Source organism: Chrysemys picta, chromosome 1 (assembly GCF_011386835.1).
Source record: "Chrysemys picta bellii isolate R12L10 chromosome 1, ASM1138683v2, whole genome shotgun sequence".
NCBI classification, from domain to species: Eukaryota; Metazoa; Chordata; order Testudines; family Emydidae; genus Chrysemys; species Chrysemys picta.
The window spans coordinates 242,746,601-242,766,926 of record NC_088791.1 but is presented as its reverse complement, the minus strand read 5'-3'; the positions used below and the strand labels follow the sequence as shown (position 1 = coordinate 242,766,926).

Here is a 20,326-nt window from a genome sequence, read left to right as displayed (position 1 = left end):
TCATTAGCTTATCATAGCAATCCCCACACCCAAGATGCCTTGAAAAGCATCAGGACCATTGCTATGGAACTGCTGTGATAGGTGTGGGAACTAGAGGTGCAGGGGGTGCTGCAGCACCTCCACGTTTTACATGGGGCCGGCAGCCAGAACCCCGAGTGCGGGGCCAGCAGCTGGGACCTGCGTAAAACATGGGGGTGCTGCAGCACCCCCCCACACCCATAGTTCCCATGCCTATGTTGTGAAGTCATTAACAGTTAAATGTTTAACTGATACAATTTTAATAGTTTAAACAGTTACTTTTTTAAAACGCTATTTACATCTCTATTTTGCACTACTGTTTTTCTGTCTGTCAGTGTCCCCACTGCTTGATTATCTGCTAATTTGCATTGCCCACCAATCTGCACCATTGCCCCACACCATTACCCAGAGTTTCTTTCCTGCTGCTTGCAGCATTTGCTTCCTGAATCTGTCCTCAAGCTTCCACTGAGGCTATTTCCCCTTCCATATGTTCCTCACCACACTTTTCCTCGGGTGAACTATAGCACCCTCTGTCCTCTTATCATACTGGCACTGGAGCCTCATTCTCTCTCATTCTCACAAACCTTCTGTGACAGACTTGACAATAGCCTGCAATATCCCTGACAAACTTTATGGAATTAAGAGACACTTTACTGAATTAACAAAAACAACGAGGAGTCCTTGTGGCACCTTAGAGACTAACAAATTTATTTGGGCATAAGCTTTCCTTGGCCAAAACCCACTTTATCAGATGCATGGAGTGAAAAATACAGTAAGCAGTATAAATATACAGCACATGAAAAGATGGGAGTTGCCTTACCAAGTTGGGGTCAATGCTAACGAAGCCAATTCAGTTAAGGTGGAAGTGGCCTGTTCTCAACAGTTGATAAGAAGGGGTGAATATCAAGAGAGGGGAAATTATTTTTGTAGTGCTAACGAGGCCAATGCAATCAAGGTGGACCTCAGCCATTTCCAACAGTTGGCAAGAAGGTGTGAGTATCAGCAAGTTAAACTTCCTCACTTAGGTTTTGGATGCTTGTTCTAAGCCGAAGCTGTGAGGAACTTGAAACCATAAAGAAAGCTTTTGGGTGGGATTTTGAAGGACTACTCCTGCCAGAGCCTGCATTAGGGATGGGGTGATGACTACTAAGCTTATTAGCATGTGAGTAGGTTCTTTTACTATTTTTAGTATGTTTTCTCTGTAATGTTTTTATCTTAAAAATAAACCAGGTTTGCATAGGAAGTGCAGTATGGTACCTTGTGACTGTGGGAAATTATTATTAGTCTGTGAAAAGAAAGTAAGCAGGCCTGCTCAGCCAGAGTTTCTTGCTAGGATCTCACAGTATAGTCAGGGGACTATGCAGCCTGGAAAGACCCCAGTCAGAAGGGAGTGGGACATGGGTCTCCACTCAAGGGAGGTGACAGCCCAGGAAGCTGAAACCTAGAGTGGGTGCCCTGGCTGGACCACAGAGGGGGAATACAGGTGCAGTTGTCCTGAACTGTGACACCTTCATCTCCACCATTTCCTCTACAACAAATTTCTCCCTGCCTCTGGCAAAAAGTATTCCAACTCAGGTCTTCACTTCTGCACACTTTGTTCCAGTCTTCACCCCCAGCTCACGGGCTCCACCCAATACTACTAACTGTCACAGTTACTGGGTGAATTGTACCCTGATCCCTCCTGGTTTCTCAAGTGCACCCACCTCGAGTCTCAGACCTCAAGCTGTCACCTGCCTCCTGGTAGAATCAGATGATTCTCCCACTCTCAGACAAGGCCTTGGACTGCAGTCCCCTGTGTATCAACCATGACTACCTCAGCAGGAGTGAGTTATCTTCAGTGCTTGCAGTTCTGTTCTCTCTAGGGGCAAACAGCAGTATCCAGTAGCCACACAGCCTTCTTAAAGCAAAATATAATTAATTTAGAACAGGATTTCAGAGAAAACAGACCTTATAAAGACAGCAGTCCATACATATGCCATCCTCCACAGAGCCCCTCTCCCTCTGTCAGCCAGTCCTCCTGACAGCCCAGGACAACTGACCTCCCCTCCTCTCTTGAGAAGGGTTTTTAACTGTTTAGTGTTCTTTGGATCTCTTTCTTCCCAGCACTGACTGAACAGCTGTGTCACTATGAGCTGGGGCCTGGAATTATGCCATTGTCTTGTAACTCCCCTCCCCCAATGTTTGCTGAGAATAACTACATCTCTACCCTGATATAACACAACCCGATATAACACGAATTCTGATATAACGTGGTAAAGCAATGCTCCGGGGGGGAACTGCACACTCTGGTGGATCAAAGCAAGTTCGATATAACGTGGTTTCACCTATAACGCGGTAAGATTTTTTGGCTCCCGAGGACAGCGTTATATCGAGGTAGAGGTGCATTGTGTTTTTCTTTCCTTTGCGCTCCCCCTCCCCCCCAAACATCTTATTAAGCTAGAGCAATCACATGCAAACAGGGGAGTCTTATAGCCCAACATACAATGACTTCTCCTTCCTGGCCAGGTCACATGTAGTGTTCATAAAATTACTACATCTCCTCAAAGTTCTCAGATTATTACACAGCAACTCCCCATCCATTGCACCAACCATGAACACCATCCTCAGTGTCCCAGGGCATTCCCCCACTGCTCTAGGAAGCAGCCTCTGGAACTCCTGGAATTGAGGAGACTTGCAGGGGGGCGGGGGAAGGGGAACAGCCCACTCGTCATTCAGGCCTGTGTGCACAGTACTTAAAAACTTACAGTTCTAACATGGAAAAAAAGCTAAAATGACCCTAAATCCAACATTTAAATAAAACACAAGCTGCCCATTGTACCAGATCTACTTAGGACCCACCTCCCTATCTAGGTTTTTTTTTTTTTTTTTTTTTTTTTTTAAATCGACAGTCAATGTTTATTTAAGAGATATCAGTCAACGATGAAAAGTAGGAATTCCATGGACAAATTTCAGCCACCCAAATTCCAAGATTTCCTATTAAAAATTAATAAAGAGAAACCAAACATTTGACACTGAAAATGCAAAGAACATAAAATCTAACCCCGTGTAACATTTTACCAGAAACAAAAAGGAATTTACGCCACGATTTAAGCCCATTTTAGAACGATGGAGCTGTTATCAGGCACTTCTATAATGCTCAAATACACACCATTTAAACATGTGTTAATGACACACCAAATTTCTGTTCTGAGACTACAGAAAGGATGGTCACTCTGGGCTAGTCTACACTGGCAATGCTTAAGTGCTGCCGCGGCTGCGCTTTAACATGCCTTGTGTGGTCGCGGCACAGCGCTCTTAAAAAACCCCATCTCCACGAGGGGCGCGGCTCCCAGCGCTGGTGCACTGTCTACACTGGCGCTTTACAGCACTGAGACTTGCTGAACTCAGGGGGGTGTTTTTTCACACCCCTGACAGAGAAAGTTGCAGCGCTGTAAATTGCCAGCATAGACAAGACCTTTGTTTCAAAACATTTTGTCACTGCACAGGCTATCATTTGTTCTGGTATCATTTATCTCCCAATGTTCTCCAGCTGATGAAAAAAATGAATTAACTGTGGTGCATAACAGGCTCTAGAGTTAACTAAGACCAGCTGGACAATCTCTTCATGGAGAGTCTTGTACAGCCAATTAAAAATTGCACAGTATTTTCAAGATGTTTCAAACCTTTGGCTAGCAGTGGAGCTGAATTGGAGGATTAATTTTCTGATTATATGCAGAAAACACATTAATGGCAATGCGTGTTATGCACAGGCATTGAGGGCAGAATACATCCATGAAGAAACTCCAAATGAGAAACGGTTATTGCCAACTCTTGTGGTTTTGCCATGATAAGTGTTACAATATTTGGTGTTTTTCCTGCCCAGCTTCTGGAATAAATTATTGCATGAGAATCTCAGCTTTCAGTTAAAAAGGGAGTTACTAGCCTACGTGGCTGTGAAAAAAGACATGAAAACTTGACGCAAATACACTGTAAAGACTCCAAAACAAGGAGGCAAATAAAAAGAATCCGAAGTGTATTTAAAAAAAATAATCCTGTTATTTTTAAACTAAACTCATAATTGCTTTCGTGTCAGCAATACTGGAAAGCAACTCCCTATGTCTCCCAGGTTTTCAGTGCTCTTGCCAGACAGCAAAAATATCCGATTTTAAAATGGCAGAAACTTCTAAAACAAAGTGAAGTTAGTAGTTTACCTTCCTGCACTCTTAAGTCTAGAAACATGAGCAATGCTACACCAGATCAAATCAATGGTAAATCGAATAATCCAGTGCCTGGTCACTGAAAGAGCTTCAGAGAAAAGAACAAGAAACTCCATAAACAGACAATGATAACAATCTCTCCATAGTAAAAGTTGCTGCTTAATCTCAGGCTTGTTTTATGCCTTGAATTTTAAAAGTTATATGCCATATATATATATATATATATATATATATATATAGTGTCAGTTGTCTGATTCTTCAATCTCTAGATTTTGTATGTAATAACAGATAGTAGATAATGTTTTCACCACTCAGCTCATAGAGAGCTGCTCTTAACAAAACATAACAGATCAGAGCCTTCTTTTGATTTGGCCTTTCATCAGAACTTGTCATGGTGGACAGGCCCTAAAGATGAACCACTTCCTCCACTAAGAAAAGCCCTGTTTTTAACTTTGACAATATTAACAGTATTTAACATATCCTGGTATGGACAAAGAATAATGCAGGCTGCATTACAGTGGGTGGGGAGTCTTAAAATGATAATTTGGAACAGAACAAAAATGCAGAGGAATCAGAATTTCCAGAATGACACACACAGCGTGAAACCACAACAGAAAACACTAAAAAGCTTGCCTTAAGTGCTTCGCCATAAATATTTTACTACAACTTGGAAAAAAAAAAAAAAAAGAATTTGTTAACCATTCAAGCTTTGCAGAGTATATTGTGTGTCTTTAAATGATTATCTGCAGTAAGCATTTGGAGACAGTTCTGAGAAAAAAGAATCTGTGGGTTACAGTATGATTTCATTCCAGTACTATATACAGCTTCTGATTTACGGAGGCCCTAAACACTGCATGCACAATAGTCACTAATGCTATAAGAGCCCAGAAGTCTGCAGCTTTATCATCCACTCTAATATACAGAATAAAAGTTAAAAAGGCAGTGGTCTAGACTGATTTTTCAAACTTATTAAAATGCTCTGGATATAGATCCATTTTCTTTGCTCAATATTTTACTTGTATGTTTGCCTGTAAATATCACTATGAGAAAAAAAATTTGAATTGGGCACTATAAGCACAAGGTAAATTGACTGAAAAATCATATTTTCAGTAAGCAGTTGTGAAATGCTAGCTTGCAATTTACTGCAATAGTCCCAGCAGAAACTCCTACTCTGCCAATAACAGTACACCAGGATGACTATTTTTAATTTTACATAAGCATAAGAACACCTTTGTCAAAAATCTGTACAAAATCAGTTACCTAGTTCTTTCTACAGACACACGACTTAGCTCTCCATCTGAAGTGCTGGCATAAAATTCAAGGTTCTTTTGATCCAGATTATATATAATACAAGTACATTTAAAAAACAAAAAAAGCACTACTGTACTTTGATTTGTGACCACCACAAGCAAGAAATGGCCACTATTAACCTAGAATGAAAATCACTACAGTATTGTCGCGGTTACCAAGCAAACAGCACCTCTGACCCCTCTTTGAGTTGGTCTCTTTGGCATAGAATCCTGTGACTCTTCCACTCTCAAAGTGAGCCCTGGGTTGCAGTCCCCTGTGTATCGACCACAATTTACTTCAGCAAGTCTGACATATGTCCATACCCTGCAATTCTGTTCCCTCCAGGATAATGTCAGGGGTAATCAGTGACTAAACAGTTTCCTTAAAGCACAGTATCATTTATTTAGAACATTTCAGAGAAAATAGATCTTAAAAGCAATAAAACACCTGATAAGCAGACATGCATGTAGGTTGTCTAACCATCTTCCACATGGACACCCTGGAAGAACTAATTCCCTATATACTCTTTGTTAGAGCCTCACTGTCGGCCTGTCAGAGTTCACTGACACACTCTTGGCAACTTATGGAAATTCCCTCCCCACACATACACTTTCCCAAGGAATAAATACAAGTTTAACTGTGTATAACCCTTTGATCTAGCAACTCCGCACTCTGGCAAAACAGTTTACAACAGGAGACAGGGTCTTTGAAGCCTGCTCCATTGTTTTTCAAGCATATACCTAGATTATTTTTCTGGGAAGTCACTGTGCCGCTTCCCTGTTTGTTCTTCTCACTGCCCCTATCAAATTAGATCAAATACTTTCATAAAGGAAATTCTGATAACCCTCCACAGTTAGACAGAAACTTTTCCTTACTGACCAGATCACTTACAATATTCACACCATTACAACATAGCATTTTCATAGATTGGTATGTGGCAGCTCCACAACCCTCACAGTTACTGATGCCAGAAAGACATCCTCTCAAAATGCTACTGTAGCAGATAATGGTTTCTTCTTTTCAATATTCTACTTTTAAGGGGAGAAAGCCACAAACAAGGGGACAATTCAGGTGATCAGTCACTTCTGGGTTACTGGTTCATAGTCAAAGCATGTTAGTAGTGACTATGGGTATGTCTTCACTAGCAATGTTAAAGCGCTGCCATGTGGCTATGTGGTGCGGCACCAGCACTGGGAGAGAGCTTTCCCAGCACTGTAAAAAAACCATCTCCACAAGGGGAATAGCTCCCAGTGCTGGTACACTGTCTACACTGCCACTTTACAGCGCTGAAACTTGCAGCGCTCGGGGGCAGGGGGGTTTCCACACCCCTGAGCGAGACAGTTGCAGCGCTGTAAAGTGGCAGTGTAGACAAGGCCTAAGTGCCAAATTCAGACGCTCTCCTTCAGTTACAGGAGGGATTCACTCCAAGGAAGGGCAGGCCTGGCAATTTCTACCAGTGAAGAACTGCTAGAGTTGCAGTCAGTGCCCTACAGGAGCCCTGCTAGGAGAAGCTGCCATGGGGATGTACTAAAGCAGCACATCCCCTGGCCACACCACCTTTTTGCCCACCACCATCCACTTCTTGTGCTGCACCAGCTACCCATATATCCCAGAGGGACACAATTTGTTTGTTTTGCACTGCAGAAACTTCCTCCCAGATGACTTATGAGATGCCAAGAATTGCGGACTTCTACAGGAGCATTTTATCTAGTTCATTTCAGCAAGTGCGGACTCCAAGCTGAGTTTGCCTCAAAATTCATTACTGCTCTCTGGGTGTTTGGCAACCTAGTTGATTGTCTCAGTTCATCTCCCGATTAATGTGTCAGAGCAGCATTTAGTGGCTGTCTCAGCAGAAAAGATGCCAAGGACTTAATTGTTCTATGACCTGAAGAGGCAGTCCCTCCACATCAGAGCTAAGGCACATTAGCAGGACACAGCAGTGTGCATTGCTACTGCCTGCGCTTGTATCTATTTTGTGGATAAAGAGAGAACCTCCGTTTCAAGTACTGTCAGTCTGGCATCTTTCAGAAACAATCACTGGCTAGAATGCTCTTGTACCCCATTAAATTAAAATTTTATTTTTGTTTGTTATAAATAAAAGTTAACACTAGTGAAGTCAAACAACTGAGCCAAAGTACGTCTTTGTTTTCTTAGAGACAAGGTTTGGTAATCAATAGCTGAGGACCAAGTAGTGGGATTGGGAGAAGGAGGGGAAAAAAAAAAAAAAGCGACAGGATAGCCTTTAGTTGGTTTACAGTTTGCAAGTTAGCTGTTTTAAACATTTCCAGGATCCATTAAATTGCCGGCATTCTAGGTCTCAGAGAACTGGGGACTACATACTGTATTCGTTATTTTTGTCTGCCACAGAAAGATTGTGACATATTAGCATAAGACCTATAAAATTCTTTAATTTGGAACATATGTTTCCAAGAAACATTTACAGCGGGTGAAGCTTTACAATGCTGTGTAATTAAAGAATAATGAACTGTTTCACTATTAGTTTTTCATACTCCTCCACATTAACTCTTACTCAATGCATGACTCTACACTAATTGCAAAATCTACACAGAAAATCATAGTCCCATAACATGAACCTCCACCTGGGGTTGTTTAATTATTGTCCTGTCTCATTAAAATTATAAGCTCCTTGGGGCAGAGATAAATGTCTTCTGTTACATACAGCATTGACACATTTCCATGCTCAACAAATGATGATCATTTTCTTTGACATTTACTGTTTGTCAAACAGTCATGCTCCTGTTTCTTGTGTGAATTAAGTCATAAAGTAGGGTTGAGCATTTGACCGGTCCAAAAATCATAGGTCAACTGACTGGTCAAATAGTATCAAATAAAATGTCAAAAATGGTCAAATATTTTAAAGCACTAAATTTATTAGAACAATTACAACAGTAACAAAAAAAAGTAAGAATCTGTGGGCTCCGAAAGGCTTAGATATTTGTACCTAATTATAAAGAATAAGTTACATAACTGAGTTATTTTAACTCAGAAAAATGCAAAACACGATGAAATAAAGAAAGAAAGACCATAATGCAATTTAAAAAGTTGGCCACCGCCTCATAAAGAGCATTCTTGCTGGAATATGTGACAATGTCTGACTGTGGTTAAATAATAGCCTGTCAATTGACCAGTTTGCCAAGCCTAGTCATAACATTAAATCCCTTTAATGTTTGGTTATGCATCTGAAGAAGTGGGCTGTAGTCCACGAAAGCTTATGCTCTAATAAATTTGTTAGTCTCTAAGGTGCCACAAGTACTCCTGTTCTTTTTGCGGATACAGACTAACACGGCTGCTACTCTGAAACCTACCATTAAATCCCTTATATCAGACGCAAGGAACATCTATGCTGTTACACTAGTTATTTTAGGTCCTCACTACAATTCTAGATACCACAGTACAAAGAAGCTGCATGGTGAAAGACAAAAAGTCTATCTAAAAATTAAATGCTCAAGCAAAGGGAGAAGGAATTAAAATGACAAAGCACACTTTTTTTTTTTTTTTTGGTAGAATGGTCTCTAAGTTCACCTCAATGTGGACACCCCGCTCACCATACAAAGGTATTTAAATAGATGTAAAATGTGACATTTTAACTGCAGGGTTCAAATGATAAACAGTTCTTCTATGTTCTCCTTCCACACATTTACTAGTTTTATTTTAGTAAGAATTAACTGTGCTCTCTCAATTTCTGCTCTGAGCATCATTACATGTGTCTGTTGTCACAGGCAGTGCAAGTCACAATTGTGAAGATGTACACAAAGGATAGAAACACTTTTGAATCACTCAAATGTTTACATAAAATGTTATTCTGCTTACATCAATTGTTTAGACTGCGTTAGCATTTAAATACATGAAAGAACTTGAGGAAAAAATACAATGCTTTAAAAAATAATCACCAAAACCAAAATCCCTGTACTAAGAGCTTTAACTGTAAATAAAATGAAACATACAGCCTTATTATCCCTTCCTCCAGATGAGCAGAGTGGACAAGAACCTGGTGCATCTGGGTCAGGGAGTGCAAAAGCACCAAATGCTACCTTCTTGGCTTCATTCTGTCCTTTCAAGCCAGCTGGAGGTGTCATGCTGGATTTGGTCATTAGTGAGTTGGAGGAGGCTTGGGGAAAAGTGCATTTACTCACCTTTCCCCTCCCTCCCAACCACCCAATGTTTCCACACAGTCTAAATTTCCCCACCACCACTAATCTAAACTAGCCTGATGGTGGTTTCCAGGAGCAGCTGCTCTAGAAGAGTCCCTGGCAAGATGAACTTTGCAGAAGTCAAGCTGTTCAGGAGTGTGAGGCTGGGAGCTAGTACTGATACACAGGACCTTTGGATCTCAAGGGCCAAACCTTCTGCTTCTTTCACGAGGAACGGCTTGGTTCACTGCAGTGTTAACTCAAGGTACAATTTGAGTGTTACCCCTAACAAAGCTCCTGTCTACACACAAAAATGTATAGCTTGAGTTCAGTTGTCCTTTAAACTTGAGATAACCAGCCTGTCAGGAGCATTGGTGCTGCCAACGCTTGAGCTAGTAATGCAGTGGGGGTGCAGCTACAGACTAGAAACTTGAGTTAGCATAACTTATCAGCCACTAAACCAGTCCCTCTGTGCAGCTTCAGTACTGCTTCACAGGGTAGCTGCTCTCATTTGAGGTAGGCTAACTCAAACAGAGTAACGCTATGTGCACCCTATGGACTTCTGCTGGCACAGCTACATCTGTCAGGGGGGTATAGATCCCTGCCCAACATAGCTGGGCTGGCCCAAGTTCCTAGTGCAGATGCAGTGCTTTTGCCACTAGTGGGGGGTGGCTTTAGTTTAGTATATGGGTACAAAACACAGCTTTACTGATATTGCTGCATCAAGCATGCTTTGCCAGTATTTCTATGCTGCTGAAGCATTCCTGGGGCAAACACAGGAGTTTCAATGGAGACACGTCCTTGGTGTATGATTGGGGGGTGGGGAGGAGAGAACCGGGATACCACACCCACTGCCCCAACACAAAAAATTCCTAGAAAACTCTACAAGTACAAGCTGGAAGGAAATTCCTGCTAGCCCCTGGTGAGCGCCGGGTCACTGTGAAAGCATGAATGAGAACTGCAGGTGCTGTTACCTCAGAACGGGAGCCTGGGCGGGACTACTGACAAAAAACTAACCCACGCCTGGGTGTGGCTTTAAAAGCCCGCAGGCTTTGTAAACCGCAGATCACACCCTGCAGCAGGAGGAACACCCCGAGCGGGTCACACGCTGCATCTGGGAATCTGAGTCACACCCCACCCCTGCCTAAAATCTTCTAACCCGGGCCCAGCTGAACAGGGGTGCAGAAACAGCCCCCAGTGTTCAACAGCCGGCGCTTTGTCACTCCCACTTTACTAACAAGCCCCCAGAAGCAGCCACCTGGTAGTGACCCCACTGGTCTACCTAATAATCAAGGTCTCTGCAGTCCGCCCAGAACTAGCTACTTCCTTCCCTGCCCCGTTCCGCCGGGGTGCGTGGCCCCTGCCCGCATGACCCAGCTGGGGGAGCGCCGCTCTCCTCCCAAAGACCCCTATAAACGCGCACACGCCCCAGCCTGGCCGCCGCCGGCTGCGGAGCGGTGAAGCGCATCCCCAGGACTTGGGGTGCCACTGCAGCACCTCCCGCACCCAGGGAGGTTGCGGGGAAGTTTCAGGGCGGGCTCCTACTCAGCGCCCTGACCGCACACGCAAGCCCCGGGAGGACAGGGGAGGCCGGGGACCGAGCGCCGCCCTGCAAGGAGGGGGAGCTGCAGAGCCCCCGGCGCAGCCCGGCCCGGGAGGGATGAATGGGGCCGGGTGGGCTGGCGCTGCTGACGGGCTCTTACCTGTTGGTCATTCCCGCCGCGACCCCCAACATCCCGGCAGCCGCCTCCCGCCAGACAACTTCGCGCCCTGCTCCGGGCAAGTTCCGCGCCGCAGCGAGGAGGCGCCGCAGGAGGAGCAGGAAGGCGGAGCGGGGCTCGGACAGGCAGCAATGGCGCGGCGCGTCCCGGCCAGCTGCCTGCAGCGCTGCTGCTCCGCCGCTAGGGAGGGGAGCGCGGCCGGCGCCCGCCCCCTCCCACTTTCCCCGCCCGGCCAAGCTGAGCCGCTGCCGGGCTTGCTGCTGGCCGGGGCGCTCTCCCGCCTTAGGCAGCGGGGTGAGTGTTGCAGCCCGGCCACGGGCGGCTGCTGCTGCTGTCCCTTGGGTACATGATTACACGCGGCTCGCCTTGCTCCAGCCGGACACCGCCTCCCTGGCCCCGCGAGCCGCTGACACCTCCCGCGGCCGAGGGGCGCGCACACTGTGGGGCTGGCCCCAGGGCTTTAGGCGCGCTAGCTACTTGCGCTGGGGTAGCGGCCCATTGGGCTAGGTGCTGTGCGAAGGCGAGACAGAGATGGGCCCTCTCCCGCGGCGCTGAACCAGCCCTTACTTTGGCTGGCCTCGGGGCTGGAGTAAAGCAGCATTTGCCACCCTCCTTCCTGTCCCCCTCCCTGCCACGCTCAGCCCGCCCGCAGGAGCCTTTTGAAGACAGGCGGCTGAGCTGGCAGCGCCGAACTCAAGCGGAGTTTTGACACTGCTGTAAATGGCAGTAGGCGCAGCCACCTTAGCCTGTTGTAGGGCTGGTCTTTGCTTAAACTTCTCCAAACTTTTAAATGGTCCGTGCAAGGGACGGAACAGAAAAGAGAATCATTGAGACTGGAAGAAGATGGGAGAAAGCCATCATGTTCCCTACTTTGGCAGATGACATAGTTTCCACTGAAATCATCTCCTGAGGGCTGTTTTTAAAAGCCACACTAGTCTGCTATTCAGTTAATACATGTTCTCACTGAATTTAAGAGCATAATTGAGTAAAGGTTCAATGGTTGCAGTTTATTTTCCTGACTCATGAGTGTTTTTCCAAGAGACAGCGATGGCCTGCAGCTTCCACAGGATGTTAAGTACAGAGGCTGCCTGTGCCCCAAACCCAGTCAAAAATGATTAGACCCTTTCCCCTCTTTTAGAAGGGTCACAGGTTTTTTTCTACTCAAAGAAACAAATTCCCTGTAAAGTTTTCAAGACCCACATCTGGAATGCCAATATGAATTCTTTCAAAGGAAATGTAGTCAATGCACAATCATGTCATTAGATTATCCATATATTTTATGTGTCTGTAGAGAAACACAACCAGAGGAAATGGTTTCACTAAGAAAGCCAAGAGGAGTTAAATGAAGTAGACATTAGACCAGCTGTTCTCAACTCACAGACCAAATAGTACACAGTTGCGGGCCAACTGTGTGCTAAAGGCCGTCGGATTGTATGGGGTCCGGGTTCCTGGCTGCCTGGTAGCCTGGCGGAGTCAGAGTCGCTAGCCAGCCCCATGTGGTGGGGGTCCGGGGCTGCCGCACGGCCCTTCAGAGTCCAGGTTCCCAGCTGCCTGGACGCCCAGCATGGCAGGGTTGGGGTTGCTAGCTGGCCAACTGGAGTCCGGGGCTGCCACCTGGCCCCACAGAGTCTGGGATCCCTGCTGCCTAGCCCCCCGCCCAGGCCTCTGTTCCCAGCCCCACTCTGTGGAGGGGTATGTGAGGGGAAGGTGCTGGGCATAGGGGTCTGTGGGGAGGCTTGGGGGGCGGGAGGGAGAGGAGGTGCTGCGCGCGGCCCAGGTAACACATTGGGGGCCGCATATGCAGCCCACAATGATAAATAGGTTGAGAACCACTATGTTAGACAATGCCCAGGAGTGAACAGGACTATTTTCTCAGAACTGTACATTGAAATCAAAATAACATTTCATTCTAATTCTTCTTCCAGTATATGTTCTATACTGAATTTATGCAGCTTTGAAACTCAGTAACTTCACTGGCAGATCTGCTCTCTCTCTTTCCCCCAAGTAAGAGTGACTCAACACTTGGTTATTCCTTAGGTGCTTATCTCAACACTTACTACTCTACCAGTGCCAAATTTTATTTTAACAGCTTTATTTTCAAATCCAGCTATGCTATTTACCAGTCCTCTTGTAGGGGAAGGTAATGCCAGTGCCAAACTAAGATGTCTTTATTTACAGATGAGATTCCTCTGTCATCAAAATAGCCAACAATATGAGCAAAACAAAGAAGAAAAAACACTAGGACATCAAGATGTAGAAAAAATATGGGCAGAGTATAAGGCTTTATTATTGACACAGTCAGTATCCTGGTCAACAATTCAACAGAAAAACAAAGCCTTTCTAATATTTCTTTAAAGCAGCATGGCTTTTTAAAGAGAAGGTTGGGCTTTTCTTGCAATACGTGTTGGAAAGTATTCAGAATGAATAAAGAACAATCTGTGGCTATAGTTTTTCCAATAGGCTTAATTCTTCAAAAGAGGGAAAGATGGTAACCATGAGATCAGAGGTAAAATTCTGTCATTAATTAAAATCTGGTTCAGTGATAGGAAGCAAAAGTAGGAATGTATAGCCAATAATCAATACAGACAAAGGCCAGATCAAACTACTGCACAGGCTGCATAGGTAGTCACCTTGTCTAGTTGGCAGCCGGTATCAAGCAGACTGCCCCAAATGTTGGTCCTGGAGCTGGTTTTGTTCAATATCTTTATTAATGATCTAGATGAGGGCGTGGACTGCACCCTCAGCAAGTTTGCAGATGACCCTAAACTGGGGGGAGTGGTAGATACACTGGAGGGTAGGCAGGGCCGGCTCCAGGCACTAGCGAAGGAAGCAGGTGCTTAGGATGGCCAATGGAAAGGGGCGGCATGTCCGGGTCTTCGGCGGCGGATCCCTCAGTCCCTCTCTTCCTCTTTGAGCTGCCGCCGAAGAGGAAGAGAGGGAACGAAGGACCCGCCACCAAATTGCCGCTGAAGAATTAAGTGGCGTGATTGAGCCGCTGCCGAAGTGCCGCCGATCGGCTTTATCTTTTTTCTTTTTTTCCCCCCACTTTGCTGCTTGGGGCGGCAAAAAAGCTGGAGCCAGCCCTGAGGATAGGGATAGGATACTGAGGGATCAAGACAAATTAGAGGATTGGGCCAAAAGAAATCTGATGAGGTTCAACAAGGACAAGTGCAGAGTCCTGCACTTAGGATGGAAGAATCCCATGCACTGCTACAGACTAGGGACCGAATGGCTAGGCAGCAGTTCTGCAGAAAAGGACTAGGGGTTACAGTGGATGAGAAGTTGGATATGAGTCAACAGTGTGCCCTTGTTGCCAAGAAGGCTAACGGCATTTTGGGCTGTATAAGTAAAGGCATTGCTAGCAGATCGAGGGAAGTGATAATTCCCTCTATTCAGCATTGGTGAGGCCTCATCTGGAGTACTGTGTCAGTTTTGGGCTCCACACTACAAGAAGGATGTGGAAAAATTGGAGAGAGTCCAGCGGAGGGCAACAAAAATGATTAGGGGATAGAACACATGACTTATGAGGAGAGGCTGAGGGAACTGGGATTGTTTAGTCTGCGGAAGAGAAGAATGAGGGGGGATTTGATAGCTGCTTTCAACTACCTGAAAGGGGGTTCCAAATAGGATGGATCTAGACTGTTCTCAGTGATACCAGATGACAGAACAAGGAGTAATGGTCTCAAGTTGCAGTGGGGGAGGTTTAGGTTGGATATTAGGAAAACCTTTTTCACTAGGAGGGTGGTGAAGCACTGGAATGGGTTACCTAGGGAGGTGGTGGAATCTCCTTAGAGGTTTTTAAGGTAAGGCTTGACAAAGTCCTGTCTGGGATGATTTAGTTGGGGATTAGTCCTGCTTTGAGCAGGGGGGTGGACTAGATGACCTCCTGAGGTCCCTTCCAACCCTGATATTCTATAATTATATGATTCTATGAAAAGCCAGCAATCTATTGATTGTATGGCTGAGTTTGGAAAACTAGTCATTTTCCAGTTTGCCAGGGAACAAATACCTGAGAACAATTACAGAGTTGGATAGCAGCATACCCATAAATCTGTGTTAAGAATGGTGTTATATATATATATATATATATATATATACACATACAAAAGCCACAATATTAAAAATAATATCAAGGTTGCAAAGCCAAGCATACAAAAATTGGTATATAATGGAAGAATTAAGGTAGCCTGTGCAACTTCAGTTCAGCCCCCTTGTGTGTTTGCATTAATTACATGATCCCATATTCCTCCACCTACCCCCCCCCCCCCCCCCCCGATCTTCAAAACCTTTTACACTTTATCTGGAAATCAACTGATATCTGTGATTACTGGTGTGCATTGGTTATCATGTGCTTCCTAAAGGAAACAACATTTAATAAGATGGCAGATGTGTTCTGCACTACATGCAGTTTTTGCATGACTTTAGTACAGCCCCATATAAAGCATAATGCACTAATAATCTAATGTTAAAGTGATGAAGGCACTGGTAATCATGGAGACGACTGTGTCCAACAGGTGTACAAATTTAGCTCAAATATAAAAAAGCACTTTTTGCAAACGCTGATATAAGAAAATCTGGAAGTTAATGGTTTCCAATACCTGCCCCTCCCTAGGGTGGTGGTTACCATCTCAGTCAGGGTGCTGATTTAATCTCCGTTGTCTTTTTTCTGCTCGTTGATAGTACACAATATCATAGACTCAGACAATATTCCACTACAATATGTGTACTCTAATGAAGCTGTGAAATTCACTGTCACTAAACTATTTTCCTCAAAAATATCCTGAAAGATGCAAAAAATGATTAACCCATTTGGGTGCTATATACATTTAGACTTTGACTATTTCCTTCTAATGCAGTATCCACTCATTTCAACCACTATTTACATAACATACTTATATGGCCCCCATTAGTATTTGAGGTCTCACAATCTTTAATGTACCCATCTTCACAACACCACCGTGATGTAGGGAAGAGCTACTAGCCCCATTTTACAAGTGAGGAAACAGACTAATTGACTTGCTCAAGATCTGTGACAAAGCATGAAACAACACAGGGCTCCCAAGTCCTAGGTTAGCACTCTAACCGCTTGACAAATCCTTCCTCCTTTTGCTTTTGGCACCTCCATGCTAGACGATGACAAATAAGCTTTAGTTAGGGCTATGCTTTTGGCCTTGTATACAAAGATCTTTCTTTCAAAATCTCCCACTATTGTTGAAGTGCCAGTGCAACACGGCTAGGGTTAGTAGTGTGGCAATCATAGTGTAGGCTGGTCACTTGCTCTGAGCAGGCCTAGATGACCAAAAGTGCTGGCACCAGTGATAAAACTATTATTGCAGTGCTGGCGGGAGCGTTTCAGCAACAATTGTCTGTAGATACAGCTATAAAACCAAGCTGGTGAAAATACAATTATCTGCCTTCTGACTGCTTCCTTGCTATGTCTTTCTACCCAAAGTTCAAGTTCTTCATGGGACAGAACCTTTTAATATGTCCTATCTTCCCACATAAAAAAAATCCTACCCTTAGGGACTTGCCCTCTCCCCTTTTCAAGGGTCAAACCCTTCTGTGCCCCACCTTTCCACACCAAAAGCACACCAGGGCATTTCTTCCTGACCAGTAGTGGGGTACTTCCTGCACTGCAGCTTATGTCAGTCCTCCAAAATCTACCAGAGGATTGCCAGCATCTACCTTTGCTGCACTGCTAGCAGGTGTTGCATGTCTTCCACTCTTTTCCCTTTTGTTAGGAGGGGTACACCAGCCTGGGAAGGTGGATGTTCCTCAGTCAAAGAAGGCATCTATACTTCTGTCCCCTAATCCCTCCTTGATTAGAGAGGTGGGGGAGTCTCATGATCCCACTTCTTGTACCACATTGTCATATGCATGTCTGCCCCTTTGCACACCCTGCTGGCTGCACATGGCACTGCAGGTGCTCTCTACCTCAGTTTCCTCCTCCATAGTGGGTCCCTCAGCCTTCCCCATACAAGTAGGAGTTGGTGCCATACCGTAGCCTCCCAGCCAAGTCAATAACTAAAACTTAACCCATTCTGGGATAACAAGTGTCCTTTTCTGCAACTGCAGAAAACCAAAAGCACTTCCACCCCACTTTGGGCTCCTCTTTGGCCTTCCTTCCAGCTTCCCTTTATGTCCCTCTAATTTGGGATAGAGGCCTGACCATCCAGGCTGCTCCCCTGGAGTCCTTCCAGACCCTACTTCAGGGCCTTCCACAGGTACCCAACTCGCTGCTCCCTGCGATTCCTTCCCCAAACTGAGCTTCTCTGCCTTTTTGTCAGGTCCTGGTACTTAACAGGCTGTCACCTGACTCTAATTAGTCCTGTCCCTTAGACTGGCAGGCAGCTAATTATGGCACAAGTGGGGGAACTGAACAGTGCTAGCTAACCCCATGGTGCCTGGCCCTTAAGGAGCAGGCCACCCTGTTACAAAAGCCCTGAATAGGTTGGGATCCAGTTATCTGACAATCACATATCCCTTTATACTCTCCACTGTCTTAACTGGCACAGTGAAGCTCTTGCTGTCAGTTCCTAGGCTAAAAGTCCCTGGGGTGCACTGAAGGGCTTTCTTAGCTGAGGGTTCCAGCCTTGGAAGTTGCTGCCCTTGAGAGATTGCCAGTGTCTACAACCTTCAGGGGACATTGTTAGACTGTAGCATTTAACTTTTGCTACTTCTCAGACCTTTATGGAACTGCAGATGCTATTTGTATTCATGCTTTGTTATTGATTTTGAGTGCCTGTTAGCACAGGAGTTACATGCTGAGTTGCAGATTATATTGCATAGATTATATTAAGATAAAAAGGGTTTATTTTATACTCTAAGCCGTAAACTTAAATACAGAGTAGGAGGAAGTACTAGTACTGCAGCATTAGGTACATTTTATTTTTGGATGACTTAAATAGCATTTTAAAACTTTCAGCATGGGCAATTTTTGGATACAGGATATCCAACTAAAAATTCCTAGTAAAACTTCTAATGAATCAGCAGTTAACACATGGGTTGGGCTGTTCATTGTATTATTTCCACTCAGTATCGATAATCTTTCATAATTCATGTGTAGAAACACATGGATCTATTCAGTCCAACCACTGTTTCTGCTGTACTTAGTTTTTACAAAACCATTTGTAGAGAACAAAGCTTTATCTTCCTCTACAGCTTAAAAATAGGGCATGATTACATTAAGTATATTGACAGACTTATGTTACTGATCAGTTTGACTTCCTCTTTGGTTCAATGCCAAGTTTCCATCTGATCCTGAGACATGCCTAATGTATTAGATTTCAGTTTTCTTGGAAAACAAAAAGGGATAGTGCAGCAAGACCATAAGGGATACAGTTCAGTACATTAGTCTCCAATTCTGAAAAACTGGTATAATAAAACAAAATTCCAGCATTTACCAACAGAATAGCAGTTCTGTGAGTAGGTCAGTAATTGGATGTGTATTTATATTGTTTCCAGCTGTGATAGCAAAAATCTGAAACAACAGTGAAACAAGTACTTTTAACATTGGCTTAGTTAACTTTTAGTCAAAGATGTTAGTTTTTGTTATCTGAGCATGTACTCTACATTTACATACAATACAGTCAACTTCCTGAATTCTAATGTGAAAACTTATTGCACCAGTGATGATATTTTGAAAATATAGGGCATGTATTTTAAGTGCCTATTCATGAAGACATACAAAAATATAAAAAAAAGGTACATAAAATTTAGTACATACTTACAAATCTTTTTAAAACTACTCCCATTTCTCCCAGTAGAGCACTCATGTACTCCACACAACATAAAATAACCACCTCTTTCAACCATCCCAAATTCCTAACCCTCCCAACAGAATAGATGAGCTTCGCAGAGTGCTGTAAGGTCACCAATCCAGGCTCTGCTGAACCAAACTGGGAAGGGAGTTCCAATGTAGGATCCACCTCAGAAAGTTGCTAGCTTGAGTAGAACTAGTCAGAAATTTTTCAACTGAATGTTTTTCCATTGGAAAATGCTGATTTATCAAAGGAAACATTTTGTGCAAATTTCTTGTTTTTGTCAAATCTTCCAATAGAAGCCAGACCTGGTTTCCTGCCAGTTTGCCCACTGCAGACCCAGCGCTCTCAGGGCTTCTAGGTTACCTTCCATAGAGCCAGAAGCTAGGCAACCCTGGCTCAAGCTTGGGCAGCTGGGCTCCTGGTTTCTTGGTAGCCTGCCACGTGGGCAGCTGGAACACCAGGCAGTTCTGGGAAGCTTGTCAATTTCATTCTGAAAAAAGTCAAATAGAAAATTTTGGGAAATCCTGAAATTGCCTGTTTTGGTCTGATGCTGATCCCTCTACCCTCCCCCCCCACCCCCCCCCCCCCCCCCCCCCACGCCCAATTAAAAAATTTCCCATGGAACAGAAATTCTAAGCTTGTGCCCCTACTTATTACAACAGTAGCAGTATCATAATTACAAAGAAGCAGTCTGTCAGGTACGCCCACTCCATTCCAAAACATTTAGGGTTAAGGTAAAAAAGATCATACGCTCCACCCAGAAGCTGTTACCATTTAAATATACTAGTCTTTGGGAACCTTAATTGCAAGTTTTTCATATCATTACATTTTCCCCTGAGACATTTTCCTAATAAATTTAAATACTTCTTATATGACTTGAAATAAGTAGAGGACAGTTTAACTAATGGCTGGATTTTAAGATTATCTCCAATACTGAAGAGTTGGAAAGCTGTAATATCAGAAGATATTATGTATCTTTTTTCTTGGTCTGAATTAAAGACAAGAATTGAAATTTACCTACCAGAATAGAGACCTTCACTGGAGAAGCACTTGGCCAAGGCTCAGGGGGGATCATAACAGTATGGATGGTGGGGCCAAACACTGTTTGCAATGTGGTAGATAGGACAGTGTTTAACAGTTTTAATTAAGTACCTTACCTTTACTTGGTTTCTAGCCTAGTAGAGACA

At 44.2% G+C, this 20,326-nt stretch overlaps 1 protein-coding gene across 4 annotated transcripts in view; it reads right to left on the bottom strand.

Moving 5' to 3' along the window:
• LIMS1 (LIM zinc finger domain containing 1) overlaps nucleotides 1-11,552 on the bottom strand; it is a 137,729-nt gene extending 126,177 nt beyond the window's left edge. For 2 of the 4 annotated variants that reach the window (XM_008166723.4, XM_065580962.1), the window contains exon 1: nucleotides 11,359-11,552. In XM_008166723.4, the coding sequence (XP_008164945.1) occupies nucleotides 11,359-11,390 (32 nt within the window). In that variant the 5' untranslated portion in view covers nucleotides 11,391-11,552. The remainder of the gene's footprint in view (nucleotides 1-11,358) is intronic. The other 2 variants (XM_065580968.1, XM_065580967.1) reach the window with 1 other exon arrangement.
• Nucleotides 11,553-20,326: the final 8,774 nt, after the last annotated feature.